Here is a 17,913-nt window from a genome sequence, read left to right as displayed (position 1 = left end):
TGAAGGAGGCTGGGGTGTAATGTAATGGGTGCAGTGACACCAATTAGTTTTTTTCTGTTAAACATCTGGATATGGTCCTGGCAGAGACAGGGGTGTGTGATGAAGGTGTCACTTGTGTTTGCATAGTGCACAAGGAACTGTGGCAGCTGCTCGTGCCTGTTGGTGGATCAAAGTTTAGATACTTGGCAATTTGTGGAAACAACCATCCTGCTTCTCTCAGTCCTCATAGAATTGCCCCCCTCTCAATGGCATTTCGAGTTTTGAGCAATCTGACATTTCTATATGGATGCATTATGTTTCTGTTAGTGAGTGTACATGCACTGTATTACTCTTACCTCCTCTTCTTCCCAGTCTATTAAATCCCAGTCATAGGCAATCACAGCTCTTCTTCGTTTCCAAAACTCCAGAAAAACAGTAGCTAAAATATGTGACACATTATTTAGTTTACAAACTGATTATATCAATAACATTACCCACATATTACTAAGAGGAGGAGGTTAGGAATGTAATGAAGTCTAGTTGGACTGTAATAAGAAGTACACTTTCTTACCCCAAACTGCCATGAAAACTGCAAAAAATACAGTTGCTCCATTGTCAAAGAGATGGGTAACCTGAAACAGAAAAGAACCACCAAGCGTATCAAAATTAGTTTAATTATATACATTTGCAGCACATTAACTTTCTTATGCCTATACTAGGTAATGTACTGCTATCTGCCTTTACAAGATGTATTGTACTGCCCTCTAATTGTGCTACTTGCAAGAGTATACTGCCTCAGGTGGCAGATTGTGCGGTTCCGCTGCTTCCTCGCTGCTGTGATTTTAGTTCAGTTTAACTTAACAAAAAAGACAGCAGCCACAGTCCCGCTCGGCAGCCGCTCACCTCTATCCCCTCTCGCCGCTAACGCTCACCGCCGTCACCATGTCCCGCCGGGCTCCGTGACATTACCCAGCAGCTCTTATCACATGCCTTCACCTGTAAGTACCCGCGGTGGGCGTGCCAGGGGGTGAATTGGGTGATTGGATGGGCAGTTAACTTGTTGCTGGGGGGGGGATTGATGGGGGGGCGGTTGAGGTTTCGTGATGGGGCGGCCCTCTGAGGTTTGCCTCAGGTGGCAGAAAACCTAGAGTCGACCCTGGCTACATGTACTGTACAGCAACCATGGGTGCGATGTGCAGCCATTACTGTTCTCCAGGCTTGTGCACTAAACAGCTTTCTGCCTGTAATACTATTTCGACCCCATTCCTAAATGAGAACATGCTCCTTCAGGAAGCAGCTACATGTGAACGTGCATTGAACGTGCATCTAATGGCATGTATACTTTCCTGCGCTATGGGTCATTTTTTTATATATACTATGTTATGGTGGGTTTTCCCATATAGTTTGGTAGTAACAGTGAATTATGTTCAGTATGTAAGCTGGAAACTGGTTTTACAGATTATTAAACTGTTACATGGGACTGGTGTATATAAGACATCTATAGCCGTAAAAGGGCCGAGATCACCTCGGATCACCCATGCTAACCAGTGGGTGTTTGCAAATGTACTGTACCTGTTCTGCATGTTCTAAAAGTCTCTCTGCCTGTTCTATACATCTTGTAATGTTCTAGACCTGTTCTACATGTCCTGCACCCTTCTCTACCTGTTCTTTACTATGTAGTACACGTGCCCTGCACAGTTCTCTACCTGTTCTTTACTGTGTAGTAGACATGTCCTGCACAGTTCTCTACCTGTTCTTTACTATGTAGTACACATGTCCTGCACAGTTCTCTACCTGTTCTTTACTGTGTAGTAGACATGTCCTGCACAGTTCTCTACCTGTTCTTTACTATGTAGTACACATGTCCTGCACAGTTCTCTACCTGTTCTTTACTATGTAGTACACATGTCCTGCACAGTTCTCTACCTGTTCTTTACTATGTAGTACACATGTCCTGTACTGTTCTGCACCTGTGGTACATGTCCTATACCTATGGTACATGATTTGCTTTGTTATGTGAATATTTTTCTTTAACCTTCATTTTTGGGAGACATACATATTACTAGTTCTGCATAGGTGTCAAACACCTTCCGAAAATTAATACTGTTGGTTTTCATCAGAGCTATGGACTGTTTTACCATAGTACTATACAGCAATGATTTTGTTTTCAGTGACTATTATACCTAAAGTGCTTCAAAACGAAGGTTTTCTTATATTGTAATAATATACAATATACTTATATGTCCCTTGGTTTCTGTATTCACAGTTAGGCAGTTCAGGCAAATGGCATTGCTATTCTAACAATGTTGGATTACCTTGGCATAGAGGCAGCTGTCTGATAACCTCATATAGGGGCAGTATTTATCACACAGTGGACACATGGTTACATTTGTTGCTTGGCAGATTTCTTTGCTGTAAGACAGAAGGAATAGACACATTTTGGTGGAGACATACAATATTTCTCCCTTTGGATTGAAGCAATGATTAAAGTGATCAGCATGTATGAGGCTACACTACATGGCATTGTAACAGGGATCCCAGCAGCATCAAGCCAAGAAGCTAATAGGTGTACAATCATTGTCCTACATCTCACCATTTTGCATTAACTAATATGAAAAGAAAGGAGAATGCTAGATGTAAAGAGAGAAGAGTACAGACTGAATACCTTATTACAAGTTCAGTTATGTCTTTACTACATCTGAAGCTAAAGGTATTTTTGTGCAGCTATAGATACATTGAGTATTTTAAATAATCACTGCTGCAGTGTCCTTAGATGACTCCATATGTCTATAAGATTTTATTATGAAAGGATAGTAAATAAGTGTCTCTCTGAAAACTATGGGGCAGATTTATCAAACTGGTGTAAAGTAGAATTGTCTTAGTTGCCCCTAGCAACCAATCAGATTCCACTTTTGATTCCTCACAGATTCTTTGGGAAATGAAAGGTGGCATCTGATTGGTTGCTAGGGGCAACTGAGCCAGTTTCATTTAGTACCAGTTTCATAAATCTCCCCCTATGTGTCTGGGATGCCAAGGGGAGTACATTTAAAGAGAACCAATCACAGAAGAAATTTAAAAAATTTTTATTTCCTAATTCAATGTAATTATTTATTTAATTAACATTTGTAAATACTTTTATTTATTTTTTTGGCCGCGTTTTTGTTTTATTCACTTTCCAATTCACTGTCTCGCGACGTCTCTTTTTAAAAGAGCCGGCTCGAGACAGGAAGCTACCGTCATCCACAGCGGCAGCAAGGCCGTCTGCCGCCATCTTGATTACGTCATTAGCGTTCCAGTGGTGAAACGCAAGTAACGTAATCAAGATAGCGGTGGCCGAGCCGAAGAAGAGGAACAGGTATAGTATAAGATACAGACTGCAACAGCAGTCTGTATCTTCATTTTGTCTATTTATGAAGATACAGACTGCCTTTGCAGTCTGTATCTTATACTTTACCTGATCCTCTTGTCCGTTGCAGTCCGATGCCGGGCGCCGCCATCTTGATTACGTCGCTTGCGCTCCAGCGGTGGAACGCAAGCGACGTAATCAAGATGGCGGCGCCGGCCTTGCTGCAGCAAACAAGAGGAACAGGTAAAGTATAAGATACAGACTGCAAAGGCAGTCTGTATCTTCATAAATAGACTGCCTTTACAGTCTGTAGCTTATACTTTACCTGATCCTCTTGTTCGGTGCTGGAAGGCCGGACGACGCCATCTTGAAAACGTCACTTGCATTCCAGCGGTGAAACGCAAAGTGACGTCATCAAGATGGCAGTGCCCGGTCTTCATTCAGCAATCAAGAAAATTGGGTAAAGGGATAAGATACAGACTGCACAGGCAGTCTGTATCTTCATAGATAGACTTAGGGAGAGATTTCCTTTGATAATAGGGACAGTGATTTTTAGGTGATTGGTCCTCTTTAAGAGTTGAAGTAAACAGTGAAGAGTTTAAATGAGTTTATATATCATGATAAAGCTCTTTTTATGTAAAGAACAAATGCGGATTGCAATGGAATCAGTATCCGTTCTTTACTGCAGGAGTGGCATTGCATTGAACGGACGCTGTTAAAAGGGTTGTCTAGCGAAAATCTTTTTCTTTCAAATCAACCGGTGTCAGAAAGGTATATAAATTTGTAATTTACTTCTATTAAAAAATCTCAAGTCTTCCCATACTTATTAGCTACTATACTGTATGTCTTGCAGGAAATGTTGTTTTATTTTCAGTCTGACACAGTGCTCTCTGCTGACATCTCTGGCCGAGACAGGAACTGTCCAGAGCAGGAGAGGTTTTCTATAGGAATTCTTATATAACCAAGGCAGAACTACAGTCTTGGCCGGAGATGTCAGCAGTCATGGGAAGACTTGAGATTTTTTTTTAATAAAAGTAAATTACAAATCTATACAACTTTCTGATATCAGTTGATTTGAAAGAAAAATATTTTTGCTGGACAACCCCTTTAAATGTAGTGTTAACATAGCCTAAAGTCATAAAAGAGACAGTGCTGCAATAACGGGACATACATAGTGGTCCTGAAGAGAAAGTCATAGCCCTACTATAAGAAAGGAAATTGCAGGGCCAGCCATCTTTGGCCACATAAAATAGACACCTCAGTCTTTCAATAGACAGTTTAGTGTTTTATATGAGTGCAGAGTTAAAAAAATCCATGTGGTAGATACAAAAAGAAACAGACTTTTTGAACCTTATTTTGAGCCACAAATGACTGAAAAATTAGCAAAATGCAGTAAGTTTTATTTATTTATTTTTAGCTTTCAGAAAGCTTAAAAACAGGTGTGTGAATACAGTCTAAATAAGAATTTACAGATGCCACACAAATTACCTGACTTGGCAGCTATCCAATGTAAACATTCCATATAGAAATACAAAGAGTCCGATGATCGCTGCTGGAAATAACATTCCAGTGTACCAGCCTAGCCATGCAAAATACAAACCAATCTTCTCTCCAAAGTACCTCCTGTAAGAAAACCAACACAGGGAAGAGAGATTAATATGGTTATAACATTAGAATTCTACTAAAAAATACAATCTTAGGGTTCACACAAGTTTTGCAGAAAGATTCACTATTATCTAAGATCCTGGCAGTTCCTTGTGAAAACATACCTGAGCAGATCTTTCAGACGGCTGTGAGTATGTAAATCACCCGCCCCCTTAAAGGGGTAGTGCGGCGCTAAACAATTATTCACTAAATAACACACATTATAAAGTTATACAACTTTGTTATGTATGTTATGTTAGTGAATGGCCCCCTTCCCCGTGTTTCCCCCCACCCACGCTAGACCCGGAAGTGTAGTGCTCTATACTCACCTGATCCGTGTCGACCCCTGTCCGCCATCTCGTGACAACGATGTCACCTTCGGCCGAACCGCTCCGACCATCCCTCGTGCCGGCCGGCCGAACCGTTCCGACCGTCCCTCGTGCTGGCCGCCCTCTGCCGTGTCATGAGCTGCTCAGCCGCGATTGGCTGAGCATAACTGTGCTCAACCAATCGCGGCTGAGCAGCTGGTGCCGCGCCAGGTTCCCCGCTGAACGCTCCCGCCACCACTTCCAAACCAACTTGTCTTAGCAGTGACAGTCTGCTCAGCCAATCACCGACAAAAATAGGACAGTGTTCCAGCCAGTCACTGCCGAAATTAATCTCTGTCGGAGGTAACGGAGAGAGCCCTCAGTGGGGGATGCAAATACACAGCAGGAGGACTCTAGGGGAGCATGGTAAGAATAGGCTCTTTATTGTTATATAGGTGCAGCAATATAAAAAAAATTAAGGGCTGAAGTACCCTTTAAAGTTCAAAGACAATATCTAGCAAAGCTTCCTAAAATAGCAAAGAATGATGCATAATCTCAGCAGAGAGTAAGGAGCCAGGGAAGTGCTGGGACAGCATTAAACTAAAAAAAATGAATGGGCTGCGCAACTTCCTGTCAGCAGTAATTCAAGCAAAAGCACCCCAAAGCCAGTTTAATTTATTATAACACTATGTTAGTATGTTATATATCTTGAACACCCCTTTAAGTTTTGTTTTTGAGTTCACCATGCAATATAAATGTTACATTTGTACCATGGTTCAGTAAGATTATGGAAATCCAAATGGAAAACCAAATCCACCATACTGTTTTTATTTGTTTCACTTTTATTTTGTGTCATCATATTTTGAGAACTATAACTTTTTTTTTCTCCTGATGGACCTGAAGTGAGGGCATGTTTGCTTTTGTGAAGAGAACTATTTTTTTTATCGATACTTTTGGGGTACTCACAACTTTTTATTACGTTTTTTGAGGTGGTTTGGTGACCAAAATCAAAGTTTGATTTTTTTTTTTAGATTATACATAACATTTAGATTGTTATTATTAATAGTCTCAATAGTTCATCATTTTGGCAGGTAGCCACTAAGCCATTCGTTATATATTCTATATGTAGCAATAACAGCTTTAGACCAGAATGAGAGAATAACTTGCCAGGTAACATGATGATAAAAGTGAAAAGTACAAGAAACTCGTTATAAACACCAGCTGCCACAGAATGAAACACTTAGATTTACCGTACGAGATCCAGAGGCTGGTATTTGTACCATACCTCCCACGATGCCCAGCACTCAAAAAGAAGATGTCTGTGATTTTCTGCTCCATGGGTCTTTATTGAGTTTTTGCTTCTGTAACCTCCCTTATGTACAAAGAAAAAATAAAAAAGACACAAGTTACAATAAAGTGATGCTAGGATCTTTGTACAATTGATAGACCATGAAACCTAGACCAATTTTGATACTGTAATATTTATAAGAATATTCTTGTATTAAATGCACAGGTAATACAGTTATGGCAACTGTACTCATGCACTACACATATAATATGTTGTTATTTATTGTTACTATACTCCTAGAGGGAGAGCAACTACAAATAGTATTTAAGCTACTCAGAGACCATGCCCTACATGTACTTAAATATCATGACTAGCCCCTTGAGTTCCATGAACAATGTGCAATGCTTCTTGTGATAGCCTTGATCGGATTACTTGTTTCTGGCTTTAACTTCAGATTACAGCTGGTTGACAGGGTTGACATCCTGTTATTATCTTATGTTTCGGAGTCCTTTCTCTTTTTTTTTAACAAAAAAAGTGCTATTGAAAGTGAAACACTTTTCAGGATCATATGTTATGTCAGAAATTTTAATCCGTGATCCCCAAAAATGCATCTGTAATGCGTCCATATTTGTATTTTTGCTGATCCATAAAAGTGGAAAGTACTTTAAGGGTGCCTTCACACATACTGTATCGCTGCGTTTTTATCGCTGCGTTTGTATCGCTGCGTTTTTGGTGCGATTTTTACATGCGCGCTTTGATTTTCACATGATTTTCATGTGAAAATCAAAACGCGCATGTAAAAATCGCACCAAAAACACAGCGATAAAAACGCAGCGATAAAAACGCAGCGATACAGTACGTGTGAAGCTAGCTTAAAGGGGTTATTCAGCGCTACAAAAACATGGCCACTTTCCTCCAGAGACAGCCCCACTCTTGTCTCCAGCTTGGGTGGGGGTTTTGCTGCTCAGTTCCATTGAAGTGAATGGAGCTTAATTGCAAACCGCACCTAAACTGGGGACAAGAGTTGTGTTGTCTCTGAAAGAAAGTGGCCATGTTTTTGTAGCACTGGATAACCCCTTTAGGGAAAGGGGAAAGTAAAAAAAAGTTGGAATGGTCAGAATGATGACACTAGCTAAACTCACAAATCTGTATTTTTTTTGCGGGCAGTATGGAAGGAACGTCCATAACATCCACAAAAAAAGGATCCCATAGACTTCCAGTGGAGTGCCAAGATTCATGTAACTACAGATATTGTGAACAGCCCAATAGATATCAATAGGCCCTAAATTTCTCCATAATTGAAATCTGCAATTATGGACAAACGTATGTATAAACATGTAAATATAGCCTTGGTGTATGTTAATAGATTTGTGGCTGAAATTTCTGCTATTAAAAAATCTGTTCTATACATGTAAAACTGTATGAGCATCAAATGTTTACTCCCTGCCATTTGCATGATATAAAATGGGTAGATAAACAGAGGTTCTGATGCTTTTCTAACCCTACGGCTTTATTTCCCCAGTATTTCCTGTTCCCGTTTCACTGCTGAGCAAATGCTGTGTGGAACAGAAGTCACTTTCTGTATATAGATTCATATTCATATGGGCAGAGAAAGTGACTTCCAGTCCACAAAGCAGATGCTGCACGAGTCACATAGTCTAACTGCCATTCATGTCGACAAGCTCCAGTGCTGCAATGGGAATACATTGAAGAAATAAAGCTGCCAGGTAAGTTTTACTTGAACGCAAATAAATTAGAAAAAAAGTATCTTGTTGTATAGAAGTTTACAATAGATGCCTGTATATAATAGATACATAAGCTCTATTAACACGAAGAATATATAATTTATTGACAGAATATAAACCTGCCTCATGTAAAGGGAATGCCGCTTCATAAGTGCAGTTAGAAAGCAGGCGGTTGAGTCCTAAGAAAAAGAAAAAAAAAAAAGTCACTTTAGCAAAAATTTGTGAATGAGAATGTGGATGGGGACTAGTGGAGGTTTTGTCCGAACCCAAATGTTTGGCATTTGACTCCCGGTGTCTGGAGAAGTTAGATGCTGCTCTAGGGAATCCAGGAAAAAATGGATACAGCTATAGGCCATGTTCAGACCTTGTAAGAGACCGGCCATTCCAAGACTTGGCCGGGTCACGGAACAGCCTGTCTCAGAAAAGATCATCCCGGCCAGTACTGCAGTACTGGCCGGATGATCTTTAGCGCCGCTGAGTTCTGATGCGGGTGCATCTGTGCGTGCCTGTATCAGAACTCTACACTGCACACAATGGAACGTACAACCAAAGCCGCACGCTCTGTGGTGTGCACTGACAGGGTTTTCTGCGGCTCCTATTCATTGAATAGCGGGCGCAGAAAACTGTCATGTCGGTTTCTCGCGCCGCCGCTAGGGATCCCGGCCGGAATGTATACCATGTATATACACTCCGGCCGGGAATCCCTCAGCATGCAGCACAACGTAAGTACTGCAGAAATCACCTCCGTTGTAACAACGGCCGTGATTACCGCGGAACTTACTTTGTGTGAACATAGCCATACACTGCATCCAACTTCTCCAGCCACCGGGAGCATTCAGGTTCGGGGACTGGAACTAAAAGCTTTTGTGGTAAATTTTAACCCTATAATAAAAAGCAGTTTAACTAAACAAAGCATTGGCATTACTGAAAGTTAAATGGATTATTCAGGATTAGAAAAACAAAGATGATATCTTCCAAAAACAGCATCATCAGCATCATTTTCCCTCAGGTTGTAGCTTCATTGACGTTAAAGGAGCCAAGGTGTGGGGCTATCTTTGGAAGAAAGCTGTTATGTTGGATAACCTCTTTAAAAGCAAATAACACACACACACATTACAATAGGGAGGAGGCCTGTGAGATGGCTGACATCTCTTCCATGTGCTGTCATATGAGCTTTTAAAGCAACTCTTTGCCAACAATGTGCCCCCCACCCCCCCAAACTGCTTGTACCTTCGGATAGCTGCTTTTAATCCAAGATTTGTCCTGGGGTCTGTTCGGCAGGCGATGCAGTTATTGTCCTAAAAAACTACTTTTAAACTTCCATCTCTGTGTCAAATTGGCGTGGCCTAGAGTGTCTGTGCCCTAGGCTTGCACCGCCTCTCTGTCCCTCCTCCCGGCCTCTTCACCATTAGGAATGCCCCAGGCAGGATTTCTCCTATTCATTACTTGTCTGAACACTGCACACGTGCTGGATAGTTAAAGCACCTGTGCAGTGTTCAGATTATGATTAGTGATGATTAGTAGAAATCCTGCCCAGGGGCATTCCTCATGGTGAAGAGTGCGGGTTGGAGGGACGGAGAGGTGGTGCAGGCATAGGACACTCTAGGCCATGCCAATATGATGCAGTGCTGCAAGTTTAAAAGTTGTTTTTTTAGGACAATAATAACTGCATTGTCTGCTAAACAGACCCCAGGACAAATCCTGGATTAAAAGCGGCTTTCCGATGGTACAAGCAGTTTTGGGAGGGGGGGGGGGGGTAGATTGGGGGTACATAGTTCCTCTAAGTGTAGTGGGTAAATGATGTTGCTAGCTGGAACCACAAAGTGTGTTTATAAGTTTACTTTCCTTGATAAGTGTATTTTCATCAATGTGATATGAAAGTTAATTTCTTCATGTTATATCTATATATGGTATCTTTATATATGGAAATCTGAATGACTGTCCAGAGGTCGTAATTTCTTAGTCTAAATGCTGATTGCCAAGATCTGTTTAGTCAGATGGAAACACATTGATTGTCTTGACCACATATCATGCTGCATCACCAGTACATTACCCAATGCAACACCTTCATTATCATTATAAAATCAAGATGCATAAAAGAAGGAGACAATTATAATCACTTGTATAGAAATCTGCTGAGATAAAGAGATCACTTGACTGGAAAAGTCACCTCTCTCAAAAAAGTAGAAGTGAAACACCCAGCAAAACATGATAAACTTTTATTTGCATCCACTACTATATGAAAACTCCTTGCATTTTTTTTTTTTGCATTTTACAACAGGATACAGTTATCTGACACTTTAATATTCAATTTTCAAATCCCATTTTCAAATCCCAGCGTACATCATGACAGCAGGTATGCTTTAATTTCAACCAAGCAAATATTCAATGTCCTAGCCTCTTTTAAGCTATGTTCACACACTGTTAGGCTGAACACTGAATCTGTTTGTATGTTCCTGCAGCAGTCAGAGCTCAGACAGCCGCAGGAGCATTTATTGCCATACGGTCCATTGGGGTGTGTATGGAAATCAATTAAGCATCAATTTTCGTACGCACCACAGATAAACAGAATGCATCCCTGTGAGCATTTTCTGTGTAGCTGATTTAGAAATATCCTCCTCGATAAAAAGGACTCTGAGCACCAGAAACTAGTCCTCTCCATTTTGTGTGTGTGTGTCTAGTAGTCCTTGATATTCATGAGCACCAGCTCCCTCTGTCCACCGGCCAATGACTGGCTGTTGTCTATCTATACAATGCCTATTAACTGTGTTTAGGCAGACAGCTGTCAATCAGCAGCTAGAGGGAGTAGGGAGTAGTGCAGCATGAAGCCCATTCTCCTGCATATCAGGAGAACAGCTAAACAGAATGATGTAAGTTAAACTCTTCTGTTACTAGTTTATGCTGCCCTCATTTAAGATCTTACTGCAAACACTTCTGCTAATATATATTCTAGTCACTTGTCTGTTAGCAAATTCTCTCTTTTTTTTTAAACAAAGTTTACCTTCAATAGGATTCTATTTCCTTCTTATACCAATGTAAACCTTGAAATCATCTCCACAGAGCACATAATGATGATTACAGTGCACACTTATGTCTGCAGGGGAATTGCTTCTTCTTTCTCTAAATTGCTACAATGTGTTTGTTATATAATTTGTACACAATTTTTGAACTATTTGCTTCTGGAAGAAAACTAGCCTATAGCAGAACAGCTACAACATATAGTTTCGAAGATTTCAGATGGTCAATGAGGGGTTGTCAAAGAATTTAAAAAAAAATTCTTTGTTTACAGAAATAAAGCCACCTCTGCCCACAGGTTGTCTGGTTTAGCCATACTGACTTGCAGGTTTGGCCCAAGATTTAAACTCTATTGACAAATGTTCATTTTTTTGGATATAAATCCAATAATTTATTAATAATATGGGTTAGTTCTGTTCTGCACTACCATCTGGAGACACTGAAGGCTCTGAATGTATTTGTACAGCAGAGGTTGCAGCTCCCCTAAGTCCCCTTCACACGTCATGAAATCTGTCTGGATTTCTTATCAGAAAATCCGGACAGATTTCCTGACCCATATTGGGCACTTACACCTTTCAGGATTTCTCTTGAAGGGTGTACAGTATGTTGTTAACCAGGAGGTAAATATCTGCTCAGCTCTACAGGAAGATGCAAGTAAAAAGACTAAACTATGTCAAAGCCTTTGAGTTACATGATAGTGATTCAGGAAAGCTGACGCCTACTTTACTGTCAAGGAGTATTCCTCCCTGGAGACCTAGGAGCCAGTAATGCAATTTTCGACTCTGCATATTAATGCATTCAAATTCAGGTTTCTATAATCCTTGCAATTACCACTTTAGCTGTAATTTCTTTGCAGGAAAGATTTAGTTCCCACACGGTTACATTTATTTCAAAGAGCTTTTCTAATCTGTATTATTTATGTGATGCAATGAAATTACATTACCACAGTTCTGCTATAAACTAATATCCTAAAACTAAGCTGAGTAATAAATAATACAGCCATGGCATTTCCACAATTTGTTAAAAAATAAAAGGAAACATGTGCACGCTGCAATAGTACAACATGGGCGGTGAAAGCATTTTTTTTGTAATTGATTTAAAGGATAAGACAATGACTAATGTGTCTGTACCAAGCCGGTATATGCACAGAAGATTATGCTATGGGAATCAGGATTGTGTTTTTAGACGGAACGATTATCGTTCGAATTTGCGCGATAACGATCGGATTCGAACGATAATCGTACGTGTAAACGCTGCGAACGATCAAGCGACGAGCGAGAAATCATTAATTTTGATCTTTCAACATGTTCTTAAATTGTCGTTCGTCGCTCGCAAAGAATTCGCAGAACGTTCCGTCTAAACAGTCGTTCACCTATTTAACCTATGTGTGAGATAGGCTTAAGCGATTGCAAAACGATTTTTCAGCATGATGTATCGTTCCGTCTAAACGCTGATCGTTCTAAAAAACACATTGTTCATTCAAAATCGGTAATCGTGCGATCGGGCGAATTATCGCTCCGTCTAAAAGCACCATTATCCACAATTAGAAAGAAAGGGCCCTGCTTCTATTTCTAGGATCACCTCTGTCCGTGGGTTGTGTTTGGTTTTACAGCTTTTCCCTATTCATGCAAATGGAATATCACTAAGCTGATCCTGGAGCCAAGTAACACAGATGACAAAAATAAAAACTATAAAAACAAGTATATTAGTGTTCTTCAAAGGGATGCAGCAAAGCTTTATACATTTTTTTTATTTTATTTTTTTAAAAAGGTAAAGTACATTACATGCTATTTTCACATTTTCATCAGAAGTCTAGCTTCATAAAACTTTGGTGACCACTAGTTATCCCATTTAAGTGAGGATAAAAGGATTAGTGGCTCACCGCTATGAGTAATAGATGGGTATTGTGATTGGTGGAGGATCCCCTCCATAATGTCCACATGCCCTAATAGAGAAAATGATAATTCTCAAAACACGATTAAGGCGCATAATTAAGGGGGCCCCGCCTCCCGAAACAATGCTGCAGGGAAAGGACACCAGCTACCCCAGTGTCTGAACACTCAGCAATGGTGGATGAAAACTTTGATACAAAAGAAATAATATCTTTAAAGAAGACGACTAATCGTGAGTGAATTCATTACACATACTCACTTATAAAGTGAAGCTGTATGACCCAGTACAATTTAAAGTGACACTGTCACCCCCTATTTGCATTTTGACTGCTCTCCACAGGTGTAAAGGGTAAATGTTACAGCTTTTATTACTTATTTTATATCACACCTCATGGTGCTTGTTCTGGTAAAAAGTCGTTTTTATCACCTGTGGATTGGTATATGTGGGCTCGGCATTGAGGCCTATGTGCCACATCGCTCCGCCCCTAGCACCACTTAGCCCCACCCCGTCTGTGATGTCATCGCCGCATCGGCCCCGCCCCCTCAGCGGCCATTGGTGTGGGACAATCTAGGGGGTGGGGCCAGGAGCTTTAGGCTGGCTCTTCCAATAGCTGCTGAGGGGGCGGGGCCTATGCAACATCAACACCACTGATGGGGGTGGGGCTAAGTGGTGCTAGGGGCGGGGCGATGTGGCACAAATGCCATGAGGCCCCGCCCACATTTACCGATCCACATGTGATAAAAACGACTTTTTACCAGAACAAGCACCATGAGGTGTGATATAAAATAAGTAATGAAAGCTGTAACATTTACTCTTTACATCCTGTGGAGAGCAGTCAAAATGCAAATAGGGGAAGACAGTGTCACTTTAAGTGAAGAGTGCATAGGCCAGTGAACGAGACACGCCGGGGGAACTGAAGACTCGATGAGAGGATTGTGCATATTGCTCAAAATAAATCTGCACAGGCTTTGCTGTACTCCATAAATCTGCTTGAAGAGGCCATGGCACTCATGTAAGTACTGCAATATTTACTGCTGCTAATCCTTGAATGGACAATTATGTGACTCGAATGGGATAGTGCTGCAGTTCTTTGCAAGGTCGCTACTAATAATAAAATGACTGCAAGGACAAACATCAGTAAACACTGAAGAGGCTCATGCGAACACCACAATAGCAAATAGCTGATTGGTAGGATGGCTAGGATTCAGACCTCCACAAATCCAATATTGATGTCCCATCTGGAGGATAGGCCATGGATTTTAATAGAATATATAAGTGCAATAAAACTTTTTAGACCTGGACATGCACCTGAAGCAAGATCTCCACTTTTAATTTCTTCCTTCTGACATTTACACTGGTTTCATCTAGACCAACTGGAATCATCGCCTGTCTTGACAGATATCTCTCTCCTTTCACACATATAGGTGTTGTGCCCTTGGTACAACCCTCCCAGGTGAGCACACTTTTTGTCTTACCCCTATTATACAGCTCCTTTTTAATGCACATGAGCACCTTTTGTTTCCTTTCTCTACTAACTCTTTAGAAACTAGGGAGACATGGGATCATCTGTTTAGCAAAGATTCTGTTATTGCAATTCATCTCCATTCACTGCAATGGAACTGAGCTGCAAAAACACACCCAAACTGAGGACAAAAGTGGTGCTGTTTCGGCCCTCCACCTGTTGCAAAACTGACTGAAGGTCACTGGTTTATGCCATACAGAAAAGATAGTTCAGGATAGCTAGTAAAACCAGCAGCATCCTGGACAGAATGTATGCAGCATGTATTTTTGAGGAAAGACTGAATATAGGAGCAGGTTGCAAATTACATGTAAAGTGGTCTGAAGATGAATGAAAAGTAAAGATTCTAGCATAAAACTTGGTGCAACATTTAAAAGAACAAGAACTTACCTATTTTATTTTTCCCCTCTTCATATTTCACCCTTTGTAAAATATGATGTACAATCCGACTTCTTGTGGCATTGTTGAAAAAGGTGTCTTTGTTGTTTATGATAAAACTACAAAAATGGCAAAAAAGTTAGTTCAAATATATAACATTATTACAAATTGGGTTTTTTTTTTGTGAAAATGTTTTTAAGCAACTTGTATAATTTTCCAGCGGCCATAGCAAAAATATATTTTTTGAACATTTTATATTTAAATTACTGTTTTACTAGGGTTCAGATTAAAGATAAATTTGTTAGGGAACTGTAGGAGGAAGGTATCATTTAGAGCAGGAATACTTATTTACATAGAGTGGGCAGAGAAACCATCTCACCAGCAGTATTAAGGCAGTACATGTCATTTTTCATGATTTCTGATGCGGTTATTATTGTCTATTGCTATCTTGGTAATTGCTAAATAACTCATTATTTGCAATACAGTAAACAAGCAACCATCAGAGCTCATTATCTTGCTGTATACCAATGTGTTCTGACACAGTAAATGAAACAGAAGCAGATATATTCACTGCCCATTATTAGCTGGAGGTCTGCAGCATTACGTGAATAATGTGAACAGGGCAGAAATGCTCATTATACAGATATGCATCATACAGAATGCTCTATGTTATCTGAATGTGAATAATATGGCCCAGGTACAGTTTAAATAACTAGCAAAAATAGTAGACTACTTTATGGAACCAACCAATAATTTTGGTTTATTCAGGGGAAGATACTTCAAGGATACAGCTTTTCTGGGCCATAAATGGTGACTGATCTTTCAACATTTTTTCTAGGATAAGCTGCTAGGATAAGTATGTGTACATGAAAAGTATCACTATATCTGACCTTAATCTATCTTTATGGCATTTTTCAGGCTTTGCAGGCTCTTATCCTGCTCTACTACTTAGACCTGAGGGCAAGTGGATGTGAAACCATTATTCAAACCTCTAGAAGGGAACTGATACAGATGACAATTTGTTCTGCAACTTAGTAACTTGTCAGTATCATTACAATGGCATAACACGGCTTTTAATTCACATGTAATTGGCAAGCAATAAAGGCTTAGAGTAAAAAAAACACTCTTTAACCTTAGACAAAGTATTTTAATACTTTGGTAAAAGTACCATGTGATACATGATATTGTCCACTAAAATAGGTTCCATTATTGTCCCTACTTACTGGTGAATCCTTTGCTGACTGAAGGGAGCAGTGTAACAGTCATTCTCTTCCAAATCTGGTATAGTCTCCTTGTCCAGTCTCATAGGTTTTTTAGGTAACCATCCACGAAACCTGCTTAGCTGCTTCTCCATCCTACAAAAAATGTCAATGACAGTGACTTTAGAGCTACATTTTTATCAGGGAAAAATATTTATTTAGAGAAAATTGGTTATAACATTCTTACTTTCAGTGGAAAATATTTGCAAATGCAATAAAAAATACTGTATTGTTAATAAAATAATAATATTTTAAGAGAAACTATCAGGTTAGAAGCATCTGTCCCTATGTCCCTATAGGGCGCTGACGATGAAGGTACTTCTCTTACCTTAATGCTTAGTGCCGTTTTTGGGTACTGTTGTTTCTCAGACATGTAAGTGAGGCGGTTTGGTGCACCGGGGGTGGGACTACCAGCTTCAGTGCACTGATCCAGCCCGGCCAGCTCAACCTCCGAATGTATATTTATCGGTGCTCTGCAGTGGTGAGTGCCAGAGTGATACCACTCTCATTAGGAGAGCCAGGCGGGGGCAGATCAGTGCACATATCTTATAAATACAAAATGAAAATGGCGCTGAGGATCAAGGTAAGATGATATCAGCAGGTTAGATGCTTCCAACCTGCTTGATAGCTTCCTTTAAAGCAGTGCTTCTCAAACTGTGAGGCGGGCCTTACCAGTGAGGCGCCCCCTAGTTGTTGGTGAGGCCCAGCTGGGGAGGCAGTTTTAACAAAAGTGACTATGATCTGCACAGTCCTTTTGCTGTTTGCAAAAATCTCCATTTTAGCAACAATATTAATTTATTTTGTAATTGCTTTATTAGTATATAGAACTTGGGAGATGGGTGAAAGGTAGCCATAGCATTATTTTCAGCTTTTAAATGGACTTTCACCACAGATAGTGAGGCCCAGACACCCTCTTGGTCAGTCTGGTGAGGCCCAGGCATTGCCTTGGTCTGTTGGGTGAGGCTGCAGTAAAAAAGAAGCACTGAGAAGCATTTTATGCATTTTTTGTGGTTCTTTTCCAATGACAGAGCAGAGCAATGAAAGAGACAACAGTGACCTATTTGAGGAGCTGTGACATATTAGAGTAAATACAGTCTGATGACCGCCATATTTCCTGCTGTGACATGGGTGCAAGCTCTTGAAAGTGTAACCTATTAGTTATTTTAATGTTTAGCGTTTGAACAACTAGCCATGGAAGGCGACTTTGAAGCCTTTAGGTCATATATATACTGTTATACATATACCCAAGACATGCTAATTCTTATACAAGATATACTGTGGAGGATAGAAAGGGTGGTTGTTTAACTGACCTGCTCATGAACTTGTATCTTCGGTGCAGGTAATAGATTTTTCTCCTGGAAGAACAGCAAAAATGAAGCCAGTCGAGAAGAAAACCCATCGTCAGTTACAGTATCAACTACCAAGAAAGCAAAGGAGATTGAAGACAGAAGCCTGTAAGAGGTGGAGGAAGAGACTATAGAGATTAACATACACAACAGTCAAAAGAGACTGTAGTGTCAATCATCAGCTCCCTTTAAG

At 40.3% G+C, this 17,913-nt stretch overlaps 1 protein-coding gene across 1 annotated transcript in view; it reads right to left on the bottom strand.

Moving 5' to 3' along the window:
- The window catches only part of ANO4 (anoctamin 4), a 92,980-nt gene that overhangs the window by 16,459 nt on the left and 58,608 nt on the right, over positions 1–17,913 (bottom strand). Inside the window, exons 7-15 of the mRNA XM_069973228.1 lie at positions 17,685–17,729; positions 16,339–16,470; positions 15,128–15,234; positions 8,430–8,489; positions 6,528–6,645; positions 4,814–4,948; positions 2,295–2,391; positions 551–611; positions 336–418 (exon numbers count right to left, since the gene is read on the bottom strand). Coding sequence (XP_069829329.1) covers positions 336–418; positions 551–611; positions 2,295–2,391; positions 4,814–4,948; positions 6,528–6,645; positions 8,430–8,489; positions 15,128–15,234; positions 16,339–16,470; positions 17,685–17,729 — 838 coding nt within the window. The remainder of the gene's footprint in view (positions 1–335; positions 419–550; positions 612–2,294; positions 2,392–4,813; positions 4,949–6,527; positions 6,646–8,429; positions 8,490–15,127; positions 15,235–16,338; positions 16,471–17,684; positions 17,730–17,913) is intronic.

The sequence above is a fragment of the Dendropsophus ebraccatus genome, chromosome 1 (assembly GCF_027789765.1).
Source record: "Dendropsophus ebraccatus isolate aDenEbr1 chromosome 1, aDenEbr1.pat, whole genome shotgun sequence".
NCBI classification, from domain to species: domain Eukaryota; kingdom Metazoa; phylum Chordata; class Amphibia; order Anura; family Hylidae; genus Dendropsophus; species Dendropsophus ebraccatus.
This window is presented reverse-complemented; position numbering and strand designations above follow the sequence as displayed.